This window comes from Thalia democratica, chromosome 4 (assembly GCF_965202585.1).
Source record: "Thalia democratica chromosome 4, ktThaDemo2.hap1.1, whole genome shotgun sequence".
Taxonomy (NCBI): domain Eukaryota; kingdom Metazoa; phylum Chordata; class Thaliacea; order Salpida; family Salpidae; genus Thalia; species Thalia democratica.
The window spans coordinates 45092707-45114735 of NC_139168.1; the positions used below are offsets into that span (position 1 = coordinate 45092707).

Genomic DNA, 22029 nt, shown 5'->3' on the forward strand with positions numbered 1-22029 from the left:
ATAAACTTAAAATGCATTATATGTAAATATATGCAATTTTATTCTAAACATCAAAAATTTGTCAATTATGAGTTTATAATCACATTTTAACACGATTCAAATATTTTTATTAAGAATTTTTTTATTAAATATATACACTAATTATCTAATCACAAAAATTCAAGTAAATGTTGTTAGAATATTAAAAGCACGTATTAGAACTGAAAAATCAACATGGGTTGTTTAAATATGTTAAAAGTTACTTTTAGTCCTTGATCAGGACCAAGTTATTTAATTAAGGTTTAATTTTATTAGTTTGTGAGTTTCAGTAAACAACAAGTTCTAAGTTATGTACAACTTTAGATTACTGTAAAACAATTAAAATTTGTTTCAATAAGTTTACCTATAACTGCAGTTTTTTATTATATAATAGTTGCTGCTCTGTTATTATATTGATTGTCCAGAAATCCTAGACACATGACCTATATATAGAGAGCTACTGTAATTTTTATTTATAATGACAGCTATCGAGAAATAATTAAAAAAAAAAAATTTTTTCGTATGCCGTGCATTTCAATTCCAATATGAATTAATTTTCCTTTATATTTCTGCTGATTTTATTCTGATTTTTTTTTATGCATAGTATAATTTAAATCCGTTGAGCTTGTACACTTTTTTCGATATTTTTTGATTTATAATTTTATTTTCTTTAGGTTTTGTTACTCCTTGCTGTTTAAATTATCACACAAGCAAGTGGAATAGTTTATAAACAAACGCATTAAGAACTTTAACTTTTGTACAAATTGTAGAAGTTTAAAAGGTGTACAATTAAGTCAATTCTAATTATATAACTAAATTTAATAATCCAGTTACTTTACTTTTTTAGCAGTACTTTATATTGTTATGAGTAGATAAAGTTGAAATATTTAAGATTAATTTCAATAAAACTTTCACAATTTCCTTGAAGTTTTTTGATAGGCTTTGCCTTGTTTTCACTTGTTTGTAATCCTTCAGCTGGTTTTTAGCTTCAGAAGTCGAAATAAGTTTAAGTAAAAATTTAAAATTAATAACTTATATTAGAAATTAGGTTTAAAACATTGTTTTTCCTAAATGAAATTGAAAATTGTTTTATAAATATTCAACACAAACAATACAATTGAAATGTAAGTACAGCTTAAAGTGTAAACATGCTTTTGATTCAAATTAAGTGTTTATTTACAAAATAAACTGCTTTAAAAATGACATTATTTTTCAGTCACTCGCAATGACTACTCGGCAGCAGTACTTAGAGGACGCCATCAGGACATATCAGAAATCTGTTTCTTCGAGTAGTTACCACGACAACAAGTTCACCAGCAAATTTGCTGCACTTTCCACTCGCAGACACCGTCACAATGAGAAGTCTAAATTCCACGTAAATAGCAGACTTTCTCTACCAATAACTGTTAGTTGTGGTGCCCTGACCTGGCCGGTTACTGCTACGGACTTTAAGTAAGTATTTTTTTTTAAATGAAACATAATAAAATTTTCTTATAATCGAAAGTTTAATCAAAACATAAACAGCTGTATTACTTTTGTTAAAAATAAAATAAAAAGAAAAAACTGCGTAAAACCAGTTATCACATATTTTTACTATAGTTTAAATATTCAGCGGAACGCAAAAAGTTTCTTGTATTCTCGGAATCAGCAACAGTGTGCTTTCTTTGATAGAGATAAACAACAACAAGCTGATTTTCAGTATTCCCTGCCTTTCAATTCTAGGATGGCTGCTACCCGTGCATAATAGCTCTCTGGATGAAAATTCACAAGTCCGCGACTTGAGCGTTTACTTCGGAAGGGGAGAGAAGATTACCTTTCAATCAGAAAATGATCAAGCTCGGCTAGAAGTTGTTCAGAGGTAGTTAATAATATATTACATTTATTCTGCTCTTTTTCTATCATTAACAATAACTGTTGTGTTTTCCTCTTATATATACAAAGTTTAGTATCAGTGGCGACAAATGGTGATGTCATAGGGGAATAGCATAAACTAACCTAAACACCGTGATGTTTTCTACTTACGTGTTAATTTTTTTTTGCAGTTTCATTATAAGTGCTTATTGTACTATAAGATGTAGTAATATTTGAATTAGCTAAAATTCATCCGTACTCTTTTATAACATCATCACGAGTCGCCTTTGTTTAGTTCAACATTACTTTTGAAATTGTGCCTTTATAATATAAGACCTTTTTATAAATTATGCATTTAATAGTTTAACAACTAAGAAAATGAAAAAAACTTTTATAAAAAATGCAGGTTAGGAAAGTTTACACGAGGTACTGAAGCTAAAACGCTCAAGTGGAGAGGTGGAAAAACCTTGGAAGAAATGGGAGTCAGCGTCAATTATGAAGGAATAATAACCGACATACAGGAAGAAAAATATCAAAGCGGTCCGCTAAATTCTGTTCCGATAAGAGGAAGAATATTAGAGGTAAGCTTGTTTTATTTGTTATAAGCACTTTATTAAAACTATTTTGTTTATTGTTATTTACAGTGCTGCTAAAAAACCTGGAATCCTGTAAAAACCCAGAATTTGACAATTTAGGCAAAAAAAACCTTATTAAACCTGGAATTTGAGAAATATTGTATAAAACCTGGAATTTCAAAAAAAATTGGAAAAATTTGAAATTTTAAACTATTTTTACATGTTAAGTAATGAAATTATGGTTGGATACGTAAAACCTATCATATAAAAAATAAATTTGTATTTTTTTTCCAAAAAACACATTTATATTAGCTTTACTATTTATTTTTTATGTTATTATACTACTTAAGACAGTACTTTGCCTTAAATTTAATTTATACTAAAAATGGACCAAAAAATTGTTCTTCATTTTTAAAAACTTGAAGAAATTTAGAAAAAAAAGAAAAAAAAATCAAAAAACGTTTAGTAACCTTGTATGTATACTATAAAATTGTTTGCTCAATACTCCTAAGATATAATTTGAGTTAGTTATTTTGCAAACACAACAGTATTTATGAATACTTCTTAAAACTAATAAAAAATAACCTTATTCTAGTTTTTTGAATAAATTGATAAATTCAAACTTTATGTTATTTTATTTCTTAACTATATTAGTCATTATATAAGTATTAAGTTTTTTAATATTTAGTTGTAAATAAATACAACATTAATTTAAAAATTTCTCAACTCATTTAGACTAACAACGTTTCTTTATGCTTTAATATTTGCTTATAATACTACAACTCTGTAAAAATTTGCTATTTATAGCACAGAAAAATGTCGTTATTTTAAATAATTTGAATACTTTTAAATATTTATCGCTATACTCCGATGAACTTGTTTCGTCTAAATTTTTTTTAGACAAAAGTTATTAGCACTTAATACTTTTCTCAATAAATACATTTGTAAATATTTTTTAGAATAAGATCTTGAAGTTACTTTTAGATCAATTACAAAGAATTAGAACAATCAAAAAAAAACAAAAAAAAGTTTTTGTTGACGTTGCAAAACTTTTTTAAATGTATTATTAGTTATTAAAAAAGAATTACTTAGGTTTAAAAATACTAATATTGTTTCATAAATCTTGAGTATAAATTGAATTTAAGTTAAGTAATCAAATTATGTCAAGAATATAGCTTTACTATTCAAAATACTCAATATAATTTTATTTACGTATATTTAAATTGTTTTCATTTTGACTGTTATTTATAGTTAATCATTAAAATTTTTCTGTTTCTAAGATAAATGCTACTTATGCTATATCGCAGTAACCTACTTTTTGGAAACCTACTTACTAACAGTTGGTTTTCTACCAGACAGTTATTCAGTAGTTAAAACAGCTGTGTTTAAAGTCTTTTTTTATTAGTTACCTATTTAAAGTGATAAGACATTAAATCCTAGTTGCCGTCGAAATAAAATAAATTAATAAGCAAATTATTAAATTTGTAAGCAAAGCCCATCAGAAAATCAAATAAATTTCTATACACTTTTTTTTGTTAGACTGACGAAATTTAAAAACAGTTGGTTTTGTTCCAGTAGCTACTAATATAAAATAAAAAAATCTAAAATATAAATTAAAAAGTAACAAGAAATACTTAATAAAGTTAGATATTATTCTATATATATTCTAAATAACTATTACAATAATTAAAAAAAAAACTGTTTTTAAATATGTTATTCAACGAATATACTTACGAGTTATAAATTCAGATATCTCAAACATCTGTTGCTACATTAACAATAGAAGATATTAAAGAAATATTACAAAGTACTTCTCATATATACTGTGTTTCTATCGGTCCGAATTTGGACAAAACTCCTAGGAAGTACGTTGTTTTCAATTACTTTTTAACGGTTTTTTAGTAATAACCTACGTAAAAAGTAGAACTTAAACATTTAGTTAGTTTTTTTAATAGTTTTTAGCTGTTATGTACTATTATATATATCTATTAAAATTTTTTTAGCTATAGTCTAATCTATATAGAATTTGATTACTTTGACCTATGTTTTAGATACTGTTTTTTATAAAATTGATATAATGTAATAGTTAATTTGATAGTTGTAATTGTAAGTGATGTTAGTTTTAATGATTACATTAAGAAAAACAAATTATTTTTTAAGTTGGGGTTAAATAAGTTTATTTTGGTGTTTTAAAACCGCGTGAAAACAAGAAACACTATTTTTGTGTTAATTAAAATGTATAAGATGAAATAGGTGAAAAATTTAACTAAACTTTCCTATGAATAAGTATATATCAGGGTTGCCACTCGGTCAGGAAAAGTCAGGAAATCAGGAAAAGTCAGGAAAAATTTTAAAGAATGACAAAAGTCAGGAAAAAATGGGGGGTTTTGCAAAAAAGTCAGGAAAAGTCAAGAAATTTCATAAAATTAATAAAAAAAGTCAGATTTTGTCAGTTTAAATTTACAAAATTTCTTGTTTTCCAAAAGCCTTCAAATGGTAAAAATTAATTAAAAGTCCTTTTAAGTCAGAAAAAAATTCCAAAATTTTCCTAGAAATTTACAAAAATTTGTAATTTATTTCCAATGCCTTTATCTGGTATAAATTAGTAAAATATCCTTTATAAAATTGCAAAAATTTTCTGTTAACATATTGAACAAGTACCCCACTTGAACAAGCAGATTTTGTAAGCTTTTTAGTATTGATGATCTGTAGCAAGGACACTTTCATAGTGAAACTATGATATATAAACAAAAGTTTATCTAGCATAATTTTAGAATCAAAGTGTTTTATCAAATTATACATTTAAAAAAAACAGTATTTGATTAAGTTCTTTATTGTTTTAAGGTTTTAATTGTAAAAGTTCGTTATTGTTTTAAGGTTTTAGTTGTGAAAGTTCCTTATTGAATTAAGGTGTTAAATGTAAAAGTTCCTTATATGTCGTTTTGTTATTTAGATAAATTTATGCTAGGAAATTCTAAAAATTTGTGTTCTTTATTGTTTTAAGGTTTCAACTGTAAAAATTTGTTATTGTTTTAAGATTTTAGTATTGAATGTTTGTTATTAATTCAAGGTTTTAATTATAAAAGTTCCCTATATGTCGTTTGTTTATCTAGATACATTTATGCTAGGAAATGCTAAAAAATTGTGTCTTTTTTCAGACAAGCTGTGTTTATAAGGTAATAATACAAGTATTTTGCTGATAGAGCTGTTTATTACAAACATTAATCATACCAGATGGTTCAAGTTATGTACTGGAAGTTTGATGATAGAATTCAGCAAAAAATTTGTTTTTAACCTGTATTAAAATAAGATTGAAAGCTTAATATAGTTTTAAGTTTTAGATTATGTATTTTAGAATAAGTTTAATTCAAGAGTTTGTTTTGGAAAAGTCAGGAAAATTTTGGTAAAATTTCAGGAAAAAGTCAGGAAAAGTCAGGAAATTTTTCTCAGCTCGATCAGTGGCAACCATGATATATACACTTATATCATATAATTTTTCTGATGCAATTGTATCCCGATCCTATTGAATAGGATAGTTCATTCTTCCGTCATTAAATTAACCAGTTTAAATATAGACACAATAAATTTGCATAAACATTTAAAAATATTTAAAACAGCAGTTAGAAAAGTGTTGAAAATTTAGAAAAAAACTTAAACTAGATTAAGGTTTAATTTCGAATATTTATGTCTTATTTTATTATTTAATAATTAACTGATGAACATTTTAATAGAAAAAAAAACGTATTGTTTGAGAATGATATTTATTGTAATCTATACTTCCTTGTAAAAAGCCTCTTAAATTTAATTTTTACTTTGCATTAGAAGTGCATACCTTTCATACAAAAGATTTCAATTCAAAGCAAAATACAAACTATATTTTTTGATTAAATCTTTAATAAATATCATGACTGTGCATTTTCATGTCGTACACATTAAATCTGTATTAAAAAATGTATACTTTGATTTAAATGTTATTTTAAATTTTAATAGTATAGTTATTTGTCTTAACTAAAAAATATTGCTCAACTTAACAAGGTCTTTTTTTCGCAAATGAAACCTGGTAGTGAATAAAATACTTAATTTGCACTAGTATTATTATTTAAATTTAAATAAAAAATTATTAATAACTTCATAGATGTAGCATGGAGCTGTATCATCTGTTTCCAATTCCAGATATTACCGAAATAGAAACGAAGCCTAATGACAAAATAGAGTTAGTATTGTGATGTCACTTATGGTCTTGTAAGAGTTGCACACTTGGTAAATTAACGCTTATTTAAAGCTTTTCTGCTGTGTGTTTGCTTGGCTTAACCTGAAAATAACTACAAATAAAAACAAAACCAAAAACTTATACTTAGCTTTCAAACAGTATAAATTATATTTTATGCTTATATGATATATTATTGCTTCATATTATCAAGTCTTTTTTAAATAAAAAGTACCTTTAAACCTTTATTATTTACCATAAAAGCAACAGTCTTTTTCAGTTAAAACATATCGTTACCTTTACACTTTAAAAAAACTAAATACAAAATAAAATGTTATACCTTTTAAAAGCTTATCTTTTGTTTTAACAGTTTTATTTATTAAAATACTTGTTGTTTTATTTACTACTCAATTAAGATTGACTATATAAGTTTTATACTGAACATTTTAAAAATATACGTTTTTTGAATAGAATTACTTATATACCGTACACTTAAAAAATATATTCAAACTATAAAAAATTTATTTGTTTAATACTTGACGAAAATTTTTAAAATAATTCTTCGAACTTTACTCAAAATAGTAATCTCATTTTAGACTAGTTTATTAGTATTAGCTTTTGATAGAATAGCTCAAATAACACTTGCATGGGAGTTTTGCGTGTGTTTTTGCACAAAAGTACTGTGTTTTAATCATACATAATAAATAAAGCCTTTCTTTCTTTTATTTAATATTGAATTTACGATGAACGTCAATACTAAAAACCGTTTTTATTATTTTTATTTAAACCTTAGTTTTTGTATTTTAAACTAAATTAGGTTTGTAGTTATTTTGTACGAATAAATTTGTAGATCAAGTTTTTTTAATTGTCGATATTTTTTTGCTCAATAAAATGTTTCGTAATTTAGTTTTGCTTATTTTCAGTTTTTAAATCTAATCAGTAAATGATTATTTGAATTATTTTAGTAAACGTTTTGAAACACAGACATAAATATTCAAATAATTATTTAAAAGTTAATGTGATATTAATTTACGCATGCTTTTACAATTTCCATAAAGTAGTGCTAGTTGGCAGTAAAATTATATTGAAATAGCTTAAACTTAATTATTACCAAACGTAGAATATATATGTGCTGAGGAAGTTTAGTTTGTTTCAATAAAAAAAAATAATGTAGGCAGCATAATGCATGATTGTTTTAATAATTTAATTAATAACACTTGGTATATAATTACTACATTACAAAAGCATACTGATTGCTTTCAATTACATATTTAAATTTAGTTTTTTGTCCACTTTTTGTAAGTTTTCGAAATGACCTTTTAAGTTAGTTAACTTTAATCGATATTTGTTTTAAGTCCATCCGGTCTTTTTAGTTTTACTGAATCAAATATTATAGATTTTGCTACTACAATACTAACTGTTACAAATGATACTTTAGCACAGAGATCAGCTAACTACTAATGAATAGAAATCTCTGACATTAATCAAAATTGAGATTTTTTGTAACAACGATTAAAAAAGGGTCTTAATTTGATTTAAGAAAGCAGTAGTGCTTATAAAATGTTGGTTTCATTACAATTTTTTTTTATTGTATAACTAGGCAGTCTGTGAAAGCCTTTTTCAAACAAACTTGATTGGCAAAATACTTTTCTGACAAACCTGACTTGTTTTTATTATAATAAGCTGCTATAGTAATAAAGTAATTGAAAAACACCACCAAGGTCAGGGTTTTCAAAACTCATTTTCTTAAACGCCCCATTAGCAGATACTTAAATAGTAATCGCCTTTTTTATTAGATATCGCTCCCATACTAATTAATTGCTCATTACTTTTTCGCCGTCTCACTAACTAAGGCCCCTGATAGCCAAAGTTTCTCCTTAAGGATATTGATCACATAAGGAATCCCTTTAGGCTCATTTTCAAGCAATATAAATTATTTTTTTAGTAGCATACAAACTTAAAAAACTCAACACATGTAGCCATTTTATCTTAACATTGTCTTTATTAAATTTAGAATATATATAGAGTTTTAATTAGAACTAAATATACACTATTTGTAGTACGAATACAAAAGGTTGCCACAAAGTCAGGAAAAACGAAAAAAAAAAAACAGAAGTCTGGAAAAGTTTAGAAATTTGATATAAACATGCTTATGATAAGAAAGTTTATCATCAATAAAAACTGCATTTTGCTGATGTCATTTTCTAACAATAAATTTCATCTGCAATTCATCTTTTTACAGGGTCTAGTTGACTTTTTGGAATAAACTAAAATCTTTCAAGTTTTTTGTTTTCCATTTTTGAACCCGTTTTAAATTATAACTTATTAGACTTAGATTTAAAAAAGTCAGGAATTTTTTTCAGCTTGATCTGTGGCAACCCTAAATGCATTTTTTGTGTGTGAATATTACTATTACTAAATTAATTAAGTTAAATTAGTTATATTTATTTAATTGTTTTTGTAAGTATAGATATTTAAATGCGTAATATAACTAACTTTAGATTTCGTCACAAAAATAAAATTGATGTTTTTTTATTCAGAATAATGTCTAATTTTAGAAGTTATTTTTCTATTAACTAATTTTAAGATATTCAAATTATGACATTTTATCTTCATAATAAGAAACTGTTTGAACACATTCCACTATAAACGGCGTAAACATATATATTATTTTCCTATGATACACAAAAATTACAGTTACAAGGTAGATAAAAGATTGTCAAACGTTCATGTTGTAATTATGTTTTTATTAATTAGTTATAAGTAAAGATTAATATACCTATTGTTTAAGTAAAACTCTAACTATTAAGTGTAAAAAAAAACTATGTTTTTAAGAGAAGTAATGAATTATCGAAATAATTTATAATCATCATAGGTAATATATTATTCTTTTTGAATTACTTATAACAACACAAAGATTTAATCATACCACTTCGATTATCAGACAACAAGCTTTCGGTAGACTGAGATCGAGGTTTTGTTCTTATTGAAACTCGTCAGTCAGTTGCAACCGAAAAAACTTGAAGTCATAATCTACAAATAAAACCCGTGTCTCAGTTTAATGAAAGCTTGAGATTCGATGATTGAAATGGAACATTAATGACAAAACATTAAATTTTACTTGAGCTTGTTTCACGGCACATGAAAGTCTAGCCAGTTTAGCCTTATAGACTTTTGCTAATTGTTTGTTTGATCCAACATAAATATATTAGTCAATGTTTTTGCATAAGTTTTAAGTACAAAAAAAAAAGTTAAAAAATACGGTTCTCCTAAAGTCCTGTTTTTAAGAGTTAGAGTGTATCTTTTAATTTATTTTAGGAAGGCAAACAATAAGCACACTAGTAAGCTTTAAAAGTTTATAAGTTTAATGCTTGTCGCTACAAATCAAAAAAATATTCATATTAATAAAACTAGTTTGACGTGAACACTATGTAATATATTTTTAGCTAGCATCACAGTAATAACAAGAAAGTTTATTTTTCATTCTAGCATCGTTGAATGTACTTTTCTAAAACTGATTGATTCTTCCTAGTAACTTAAAAAAATTTACATTCTACTTTATATTTAATCTTTTAACAATTATAACACTGAAGGTACTCCCAATGCTGTTATGTAGTAGATTTACAATTCTTATTTATATTTCTGAATAAAGTTGTTTCGATATTCCCAACTTTTCGCCCTACATTTGTATAAATTTATGAAATAATCACAACTGGTTTAAAATAGAAATTAATAAGTTCATTTGATTTTTTAATGTAAAATCAATGCTCAAATGTTTCGGTCAAAGGACCCAGTGTATAGAAAGGCTTTTTGGTCATCAAGCTACACACAAAATATTTAATTTGTCTATTTTGTCTTAAAAAATAAATAAAAAATAACAATTTTTAGCATTTATAACTTGTAATTAAAAAAAATATATATAAGATGAACAATAGCCATGTTAAAAAGACTAAACAAAATATATTTTACTCAATATAACTACTCATAAAAAATATATAAATAGTATTTTAGTTGTAGAATAAATGCTTCTTAGAACAATGTTACTAAAACTTATTGACTTGTTTTAAATTGTTTAAAATGCATAATATACCTATAAGTATATTTTAGACTACAACAGGATAAACTACATAAACAAAATAGTACACTAGATTAGTTTACTACGTTAATATCTTATACAAAGAAAATAAATACACAACTAGCTAACATATTACCATTTTCTTAACAGTATTTTAAATAGGTAATTTAACATTTTTTTAATTTTAAAAATAATTATACCAAACACTTACGTATATAAAATATATACCGGAATACGTATATAAAAGAAATACCATTCTATTTAGCTGAATATAGTTAAAATATAATAGTTCTTGCTACAGTCTAGACTAGATAAATATCACTAGAACCCTGTCAATATACTTAGAAGGGACTGTTCTTAATTGTAGTTATTATTGGTATAATCTTTAAACTTATAAGAGTAGTATTCATTGTAACATATTTATATTTTAACCATGTAAAAAGTCTCTCAGATTGATCTGGTACCTTACAAAATGAGCCTGACCTTATAAGCTATTAGGCATATTAGTCCACAGTTTACTACCCTGATACACTATAGGTTTATGCCCATGTCTGTTACTATTTGGTAAGATTTTTTTTTTTTTTAAATGGTTGTGTACTTTATCTACATTTTAAGAACAACACTTAAAACTAAATGTTAAAAAAATATATGCAAATGTATACATAAAAACATCTAGCTCATACTTAAACAAAATTTCAATACTTAATAATCGTTTTATTCTTTCTAGCTTTTCTACAATTTCATCATACTTTTTGTAATAATAACATTTAAGAGCTTTGTTTATAACTATATTGAACTCAATAAGTCTAGTTTTATTTCATTTGCCCGAGAGTCCGAAAAGTCCATTTCTTTTGTGGCTCATAAAGACTAAGTAAAATATTAAATACAAATATTTTTCATTCAAAAAAAGTCTTGTTTTATATAGATTTGTTGTTACTAGTTGTTTTTGATAACTTTGTTTTTATTTTTCTTTATGTTATTTTCATCGTTATTATTATGGGACACGTTCAAAATCCACCCAGTCAAATTTGAGAACCACTTACCGATCGAGGGTAAGGGTTAGGGGTAACAGTGATAGTGAAAGATAAATTTTAAAATGAAAAAAAATATGTAAAATAAATTTATAAAAAAAAAAAAAAAATTGGTGGATCTTGATAGTATACCATTATTATTAATCAAAATACCCAAGTATTTTTAAGTCTTTACTTTTTTTTATAATTGTTATACCTATTTTTGTATTAATATTTAATTTTTAAAAAAATCGAAATGAAAAAGCATGTATCTTGTTTTGTCAGAATTTAATATTTAAGTTTGTTTACAGTCTAGAATTTTGCTATGTTTGTTTTGTTTAAAAGTTGTATATATTATTTTTTCATTTTAAGCTGGTGTTGTTCTGTAAGTCATTATTATGTTTTAGAAAGAATAGAGGTCCTCCAAAATTCACAAACGGTTTTTTTTTAGTTAGATACGATATCAACAACAATCTTATTTTTCCCTTTGTACCATAACATTCTAATTTATATAATAAATTTATCTATCCACACTATAAAAGGCTAGAACTAGTAAAGCTGCACATACAGCTCTTCCAAATAAAGACATAATTTTTTCAACAAATTCAGACAAATCTTAGGTAGCATTAAAATGTTAATCTAGTTGTTAAAAGTTTAAGAAGAACTATTTATTTTTTCCAACAATTTTTTCTAAAATACTTTTTTCTTGTTACAACATTTTAGTCATCGTATAAAACTAAATAGAAATGATTTAGATTTTTAATTAAGAATTGTAGTTTTGTAGACAATCTACATAGTTTTTTATTGTTTTATTAGCTAAATTTTTAGCCTGATAATAGTATATTTCATTTTTAACAGTTACTAAAAAATACTTACATTTAGGGAAGTATTTACATCGAAATACATTTAGAAATTGAAGAATTTTTTTAAAACTTTTAACCTTGGTATTAGCAAATCACCAACTTTAATTTTTTTAATTGGTTTAAACCCGATTTGAAATATTAACTTAAGTATTTTTTAAAATATTTGCATCACATAATAACTATTGCTTATAATTTTTTTTAGCACTTCTTCTATGCTTTCAACAACAGATTTAAAATTCTGTAAAAAAATGATTTTAAATTTTTTAGTATAAATTTATCTTAAAATATATTCCAAGTAATATTAATGAAAAATAAAGTTAATTAAAGGGTAATTTTTTTCATATTCAGTGCTATGCTGCATGTTATTATAAATCTATTGTATAACACAAAATTGCTAAAAACTTAACTCTGGCAAAATTCTAGCAATTTAAAATGCTATAGTTTCTTAAATTTAGATCGTCAAGAGTCTAGTTATAACAAATAAAGGTCAAAAAGTAGAAGTTTTGAAACAGTTAAATGTAATGAAACTACACTTATAACTACTTTGCTTTTAAAAAAGTTCCGAGGAGGTTCTAGAATAAATTAAAAATATTTTGTTCTAGCAAACATGATATTACAACCTAAAATTTTTCTTTAGAACTTGGAGTTGAAAAATTCAATTGATAAAGAAGTATCTTTATAAATAAGTTTTGTAAACACACCTTGTTTAATTTTGTAACAGTTTAAGAACTTGCCATAAAAGCATTTTTATAAAAAAAATCTCAACTTAAACAATTTTCAGCAATCATCAAAAAAAAGTGAAACGAAAACACAAGAAAAAAAGTTCAGGTAGAGTTTGCTTTTGTATAGTACTAGTATATTTTAGTTATGCGTATAACAAAACACAACATTTTTTAAAGCAGAAAGTTGTGAAAAAAAAATCGAAAGTATAAGAAAGCACAACAATACAAACAGAGCACCAGTATCAAAAAATCATGTAAGATTAATTTTGTAAACAGTTTAAAATATTTTTTAACAATTTACCTTTACAGTTCAACAATATTAAAAATTAAATTAAGTTTAAAAACTTTTATATGATTTAACAAGATAACTTTACTAAACAGATGCTTTCGGCATTGATTTACTATGGTATCAAAAATGACTCAAGTTGTACAAACACAATGTCCAGTACAAAGTCTAAAAGAAGTTTAGACTCAAATAACTCTATTACAAAAAGTATGTTTTAACTGTCCAATCAAATTTTTGCAACAAAGATTAAAATAATTATATCTAAAGCTATATCATTCTTATATAATAAGTTTAGGTAAAAAGTTTTACTTTTAAGATTTTAAAAAACTTTATAGATGCTATTTTAAAGTTTAGTCTTGTTTTCAACTTGTTTAGAAAGTTTTGTAAAATAAAAGTAATTTTCGTAATATTTTTAGTAGAAATAGTAATAAAATAAATATATCAGCAAATTCTCAACATACACGGTATAAAAATAATTCAGAAATAAATTCAAGCAACATCAACAACAACTCTATAGTACTGACAAAACATATAGAGTATTCAAAAAGGTATATATACATTATTTATTTTAGTTAAAAGTTTGTTACTTTTGAAATAAAGATATTTGTTATACAGATTTTAATGATCAGAAAAACTGTAATATAGTTGGTAAATTCTAAAAGTTCAAACTTATGTACACTCTATTTTTGAGATAAATCTACTTTAAATAAAAAAAAAGTATTTTTATTTAATCAATTGCTAAAATGTATTTGAAAGTTGTCTTATAAATTTTATACTTTAGTTAACCTATAAGTTACATAAAATAATACTTTTTAACTGTGTAAATTTTCATGATACTTTATTATTTTTGTAAAAATTTATATACTTACTTTTAATACGCTAAATGATTTATAAGTTTATTAGTTTACTTGATTTACAACTAAAAACAAATAAAAACATAATTTAATTAAAAAAACTGTTAACTTTTAAACAATTTAAATTTAGTGAAATAAGTTTTTCCAGCGCTTAAGTTTGTTAAAAAAATAACTAATACAGAAAAGATAATGCTCGAAAAAACATAATGAATGAAATTTCAAAACAAGTTATTAAGCCTATCAAAACCACTGATGACTTTCAATCCTCAAAAACACAGATTTCAGCAAAGGAAGATGCTTTAGAAAATACTACAAAGTCCATTGGTTTACTTTTTTTTAAATATAAAAAACAAAAGTATAATTTTTAATAAACATGTTAATTATAATCCTTATATTATACAGAAACTCCTGCAAGACAAACTCAGAAAAATTTAACTGCTAATATTATAAAGATAAAAACGAGGTAATTTTATTTTTTTCTATTTTACTTTATACTTAACACAAATATTTATTTACTATCATAAATAAAGATAATTTTTTCAAATTGCTATTTTAATTAAAGCTTAAAAGTTTACATGGATACGTCTTTAAAGAATTTATAAACAAAAGAAATAGCTTATATTATCATTAAACAATAACTAAGACAATACTTTCTTTGCCCTGGACAAGACGTAAAAGGTATCCGTGGTGTGCGACTCAATAACCAAAAGGTTCTTCGTTCTTCAGATCCTAGAATCAAATAGTTTGAGCGTCTTTTTTTTGTTCAATAAACCATGATTGTATACTTTAAATTAAATATTGTAAGTAAAACTTTCTACGAAGAAAGTTTTAATTTTTTTTAAAGGAAAATTTTTAGTGCAAAATATTGTGAAGTGAAATTTTTTTTAAACTAATCTGTTTAAAGTAGATGACACTTACTCTTATGTTTTTATAAGTTTTTTTATTCTTGTTTATTTTAATTTTTATATACAGAACTAAAACAAAAGAGCCTACAAAAAAAGTAAAAAGTATAGAGTCAGTGACAAAAAAACAAAAAGAAAAAACTGACAGAAGTCAACAAGTAATTACTTCTCCAACTTTCGGAGTAACACTTCTCAAAAGTGGTAATGCTGCCAAAGATAAAAGGTTTTTTATTGGATACTAAAAGAAGGTTACTATTTCTTTTATAACTCTAAAACTTATCTGAAAATTTTAAACAGAAGAACAAATGAAATGACTGATACCAAATCGAGTTCAAACGGAAACTGTTATTACTATGTTTCAAATGTATCAAAGCATAAGCTGGACACTAATCGTAATCGGGTGAGTTAAAGAATTACACTATTTAAAAAAAGATTACTAAAAAATGTATGAACAGCTTTTTTCCGGTGCATAACTTGTTTGAAAAATATATATGTTTATCAATACATTATATTAAAAATACTAAAAGATTAAATTAAAGTTATATATGTATTTTTCTTTGGTTTTTTTAGATATTTTTAGGTTTATAAAAAAAAAATTCTGTAGTACTGCATCATCCAAAAATGTTAAAATTAGGTAATAAAAAATTCTAGCCAATCTATGTTTAAATATTTTTATACCATTTACTTCCCTTTGATAAAACATTATTCACTAAATTTTAGCAAAAAGTAGTCTATAGAAGAGCAGCAACAACAAACATAGTTTCTAAAAAGAGTAACAATTATAATTTGCAATTAACACCAACAAGTGAATGTGCCTCTGGTTTAAACGAAAACAACGAACTTAAGTTTGTTTTATTAAATTTAAGGTTTAATCTAAGTAGGAGTTAGAGTTAAAAAAAATATCAATTCTAAATAACAATAAAATTGCATTCGTCACAAAAGTTTTTTATATGCGAAAATTCTATTTAGCGCAGTCAAAAGTTTTTAATTAAATTTATTATAAGTTTTAATAAAATACGTAATTCTTTAATTTACTATTTAAAATGTGAATAAAAACTGTTTACAGAAGTGCTAACAGGCATAAAAACCCAAGTAAAATAGTAAGGGCAAATTCAGAAGAATGTATTTTGTCTCCTAAGCAGTTATTAGAAACAAATAAGTAAGTTTAGTTTTATTTAAAAAAACATAAAATATTCGCAAAACAAGCTGTGCAAATAAAAGTTTGGTTTTTATTGCTAAATTTAAAGATGTTTAAGTTAAACATCCTATTACTTTTTAAGTTTTTAAACGAACATATTTTTATTAGTAATAGTTTAGTTTAGTTTTTCAATTATTTATAACGTTTGTGATACTAAGCTCTATGTTTAATTATGTCAGTAATTATGTAATAAACAACTATAAAAGTCTACTTTAATACTATTTATTATTTTCGCTTTTTACTTATTAATTTCTAAATTTGTAGATTATTTTTTCATATAAAAATTAATGTAAGAGCCTATCTAAAGTAAATATAGAGTAAGTAACAAAACTAAAAGTACAAAAGCTTTATGCTAATATAATATTTAAAAGTTAAAAAAAAAGTTTATAAATAAATAACAGTCTACAAAACGTTTTGTTCGCCTAAATAATAAATGCAGAAGAACTAATACTGAAAAAATATATGGTTAAACTCTATAAAAGTCCAAGCTATGATACTTAGTTTCTGTTTTATTTTAAAAATAGGCTTAAAGTACGTTTTTCTATTAATTTTCAGTAAAATCTTCAAAATTTATTGTTATTTTATTAACATATGCAATATTATCTAGCAGCTCCTGGAAAGGAAAAACAGAACCTTGTAAGTGAATATCTCCTTATTTTCTTTTTGGTTTACAAATAAATAAGGATACATTTTATTTTATTTATTACTAAACTTTTTTTCAACACTTGGGATGTTTAGCTAAAAAATATGTATAAACAGATTCAATAGAGAAGTTTCGTAACTTTCCTATACCTTCAGAACCAAACTGGAAGGGAATACTGCAAGCTGCAAGTGAAGCTGAAAGTATGTTTTACTGTTATATAAATAAAGAGATACTTTTATTAGCAATAACTTTATATTTTATATAATGATTAAATACTTTATAGCTGTAGAAAATTCAAAACTAAGATGTAAAACTGTTTTAATTTTTAAAAAAGTCTAAACGACTTTTTTAACACAGAAAAACTTTTTTTTCTACCTAAAAGTATTAATTAAAAATATGTTCTATTGTAATTTAAATAACTATATGACTTAGTTTGCTAAACCATTAATTTTTATCAAAGTGTTCAAACTTATTTTTAATTTGTTTAATTACAAAATGATATAGGGCTTAAAAATATCCTAAAACTATTCTACGACAAAAAAAAAGTCACTAGTTTAAATATACACCATTTCCTTCTTAAAGTGTCCTTAATCGAACTGACTTGAAGAGCTAGTTGCTAAGTCAAAAAGAAAAGCTCTTTTTCAGACAGCACAGTTTCATAAAGTAATGTAAATAATTATAATGTTTCTTTGAAAATATTTAATTCAGTATGCAAAAAAAAAAACATCAAGCATTAGCAGACTTTTATGTATTTAATAAGTACAAAATTTCTTACACGTACAAATTAAAGAGATATTTTAAAGTCTGTTTTAAATTTTACTAATTTAAAGGCTTCTTAAAGACAAAATGAAAATAAACTAACTGACTCTTTTTATGACGGTGATATAATTCAAAACTACCAACAGTTCTTCAATAAGAGATTTTTTTAGTTTTAGTTGGTGAGTTTTATTTAGCTAAAGTTGTATCATTTGACCAATAATTCAATGTTAAGAAATTATACTGGTTTTATTTATTACTTTTTACTAAGACTTTAAATTGCATTAATAATTAAACTCTCAAAGGAAATTACCTTATTAAAAGAAAAATGTGTTAGACTATAAAATGTGAAAATATAAAAAATACCCCAGGGACTAAGTAGTAAATAGTATTAAAATAGACTTAGTCCATTTAATTTTTCTTTTTAAATGACATAATACCATCTGTTCTCTATTATTTGAACTTTGATCAATTTTGTTTAACAGTATTTTTCATAATTATTTTATAAGAACTTGAAAAAAGTACTTTAAAGATAAATCCGATAAAAAGTATAAGTTAAATAAACATTATTTTTTGAGAAAGTAATAAACATGTATTTTTTTTATTAGAAGTTTATTACAATAAAATGTTTATCCCTATTAAGATTTTCGGATAAAGCAAGACTAAAAATAAAACAAACATAAAAGAAGATATCTAAGTTTAATTTTAGTTTACAAATTACATATGGTGGGTTGTATTAAAAAATAATAAAAAACTAAAAAACTACATCAGAAAATTTAACAACAGTTTAAAAAACACTTTATAAACTATAATATCATAAGGAATTTAAGTATCATTAAGTTTAAGTTATCAGCGATTAATTTTATGAAATCTTGCATTTATATGTATAGTTTTAGTTTTATTGTTATTTTAGTTTTTTAATTTTTCGTCTAATTTTTTCTGTGAGACATTATCTAGCTATTCATGCTTGGCATGCACTAAGTCAAAAACTTTATATTAAAGATGCATTGGGCTAAAGTTGCAGCTACTGAATTCTAAGAAACTTCTACTGATTTTTTACTCGAACGATAAATAATATGGTTGCGTGAAATATAAAGTTTCAGAAGCAACTTCAGAAGCATTGTGCTTTAAACCACGCTAGTCATATCTTTGACTAGTGCTCCCTATTAGTGTACTAATTCTTGACTTAAACAATTTTCTTCTCTAAATAAGTTGTCAGTTTTTTAGTGCATCTTGGTATTTATATGACTACATATTGAGAAAAGTTTATTTTACATTGACTTACGACGTAGCTTGAAAGTTTGGTTTTCTATATTTTGCACATACATCTTTGCAAAGGTCTACTTAAAAAAATATTTTTTTTAAGTAATATTGTTGAACAAAAACGAAAAACTAAGATGCTCAAAAAAATTGGTATAAGGAACTTTATTAATGAAAAGAGCTCATCAAGTCGCTTACCACAAAACATAAGATTGAACTATATACTTATTTTTAAGCAAAGTGTATTTAACTTTTGTTAGCATCGTTTTGCGTTGAAATTAAAACATAAAAACAAAGTTTTTTATCAAGGCCCTGAAAATTAGTGAAGCCCTTTTTAATCTTAATTAGTTATTTAATATTGTAATAATTAATAACAATTGTGCTAAAATTACTTTAATCATTTGATGTCTTAGTCCGTTTTTTAAATTGTATTGCAAACAACTTAAATAAAAGTATGCTAAAAAAGTATTTAAGCTCTTCTATAAAAACACTTAAAGTAAAAGTTTGACAACTATAACTATTTTTTTGACAGAATTAGAACCGTCAGCCAACTACTTTGTTTAAATGTGAAGTACCGAAATAACTGACCAGCGTTAGTCTTTGGTTGTATTATTTTATTTAAAAAGTATTTTTATTTAGAATTTATTTTTTAGATAGTTTTGTTAATAAAAGCATAATTTTTTATAAACAGTTTTTATCTTCTAAATTTTAAACAAAAATGGTAAGTAGGAGTTTTTTATCAAAAAGTATTTTTTGAAATGACGTTGATTGATATTTTGCACTAACTTTTTTTGAATATAGTTATTAAACAAAACTTTCTTTAATAACTAATTTAATAGTTAAAATTTAATACTTAAAGACAAAAATACGACAAAATGCAAATATTAACATCAGGGTGGCCAAAAAATCTATTTTCCTTGAAAAATACGTAACTTTTAGTTTTAGACAAAAAATATGGAACTTTATGTTTTTTTGAAAAGCCATGGTAAAAAATTTTATTTAAGACAAAAGTTATAGAAAGACTTATGCATTTTTTTAATCATTTGAATTCTGCAATAACTGACTTGACTTTTTTTATATAGAACAAAATTTTTTTTTTACTAACTGTTAATTATTAAATTAACTACAACATTCAGCAATGAATAAAAAATATCTAAAAACATAAGCAATTTTTACTAAACTAAGCTAAGTATAAAATTATGATAATGCTTTGAATCTATTTGTTTCATATGTACTGGACAAGACGTTAAAAGGTATCTAAATGGTGTGCGACTCGATAACCGAAAAATATTTCGTACACCAGGTCCAAGGACCAAATATTTTGAGCGCTTTTTTGTGCTCTAAAAATCCCGAAAGGTATTAGTAAATCTGGAAAAAAACTTTAAAAGAACGTTGGTCATTCTGAGAAGTAAATGAAAATATAATTGGTTTTTGTATTAATTCGCCTCAATATGACTTCTACTTGCTTAAATATTTGTATTTTTTCCTATATTTGTAAATATATAAAGTATAAATAAAAAAATCAAGGTATGACTGACTGACCACAAATATATAAATCAAGTGTTTTTGTTTTAAACTAAATAAAACCCGATGATAATTAAAAAAAATTATTGACAGATAAAGACCTCACTTTAACTCTTCAAACTGAAGCGAAATCAATCATTTGTAAAAACATTAGTTAAAGTTTTTCGTAGTTTTATCAAAGTTTTTAGTAGTATCAGCTTAAAAAAATATTAAGCTTAGAAATTTGAATTGATTTCGTATGCTCCTTTTTATAGGTTTTATAGATAATATTTTTTCATCTACAACATTATTTATTATTTTTAGTCTTTAGTATATTTTTGTAATAGTGTTTAAATTTTTTGTTATTAAATATAAATTTATATCAATCTTTAGATACCGTGTTTTATATGCAAAAAGCTACAAACAAGTTTCAAGACTCAAATGCACTATTAGATATTTGTTTTTTACTACGACTGTTTTCAAATTGATCACATTCTTTACGAGCTTTTAACTTGAATTTATTATATTTTTTAAGTTGTTGAAATCTTCAATTCTTATACATAAAATGCATTAATAACTTGCTTTGAACTGAAAAATGATTTTTTTAGTATATGATAATTCCTTGGAGTAAAGACTAAACTTTACATTTACTTTACCGTTTTCATTTGCTTAAATTATTTAATGTGAGTATTTTCATTCTGCTATACTAATTAACGTGTTTTTTATTTCTTTTTTTTTTTTATATAGCTGCTTTTTACACTGACTTTATAAAATTGAGAAAACGAGTTTAAAAGTAATTCAGATAATCTGTATATTTTATATTAAAAGTCTTTAGCAGTTTTAGTTAGAGTTTTTTACTTGCCATATTTATGTGTACTGTGATCAAAATTAGAGTCTTCGTCCCCCTACATACCATTTTACTACTTTTATTTAGAAAATAAATATATTTAAAAAAATTAGTTGTTAATAATGTTTGATAATTAAAAATCCAAACGAAACAAGTTCTTTAAAATATAAAATCACCTTTCTCGTAAAGTACTCAATTTCTTAAAAACCAACAATTTTTTTCTAAGTTATTACACAGGTCTACTGAGTTTTTATGAATGTAAGATACTAAATTTACCGTCTTTATATAGAAATACATTAATATTTTTAATAAAACTGTGCTACTTATAGCATAGGGAATTTCTTTACTTTTACAATTTAAGTACTTTTGAAATTGATGTTGAAAACAAAAACGTTCATTCTTAAAACAGCTGATATTTAAACCTAAACATAAACTTCATATTTTTAAACTAAATACATT

The 22029-nt window shown here is 24.1% G+C and overlaps 1 protein-coding gene across 5 annotated transcripts in view; it reads left to right on the forward strand.

Moving 5' to 3' along the window:
- LOC145833852 (signal-induced proliferation-associated 1-like protein 1) overlaps window positions 1–21221 on the forward strand; it is a 34990-nt gene extending 13769 nt beyond the window's left edge. The window contains exons 13-31 of one of the 5 annotated variants that reach the window (XM_082941066.1): window positions 1235–1470; window positions 1631–1876; window positions 2276–2450; window positions 4194–4309; window positions 6580–6657; window positions 13381–13427; window positions 13499–13575; window positions 13703–13814; window positions 14053–14155; window positions 14643–14785; window positions 14864–14924; window positions 15434–15586; window positions 15661–15763; window positions 16084–16208; window positions 16430–16522; window positions 17169–17197; window positions 17321–17404; window positions 19753–19812; window positions 20838–21221. In XM_082941066.1, the coding sequence (XP_082797192.1) occupies window positions 1235–1470; window positions 1631–1876; window positions 2276–2450; window positions 4194–4309; window positions 6580–6657; window positions 13381–13427; window positions 13499–13575; window positions 13703–13814; window positions 14053–14155; window positions 14643–14785; window positions 14864–14924; window positions 15434–15586; window positions 15661–15763; window positions 16084–16208; window positions 16430–16522; window positions 17169–17197; window positions 17321–17404; window positions 19753–19784 (2013 nt within the window). In that variant the 3' untranslated portion in view covers window positions 19785–19812; window positions 20838–21221. Of the gene's footprint in view, window positions 1–1234; window positions 1471–1630; window positions 1877–2275; window positions 2451–4193; window positions 4310–6579; window positions 6658–13380; window positions 13428–13498; window positions 13576–13702; window positions 13815–14052; window positions 14156–14642; window positions 14786–14863; window positions 14925–15433; window positions 15587–15660; window positions 15764–16083; window positions 16209–16429; window positions 16523–17168; window positions 17198–17320; window positions 17405–19752; window positions 19813–20837 lie in introns of those variants that run through there. The other 4 variants (XM_082941069.1, XM_082941070.1, XM_082941068.1 and 1 more) reach the window with 4 other exon arrangements.
- The last annotated feature ends 808 nt before the right edge of the window (window positions 21222–22029 follow it).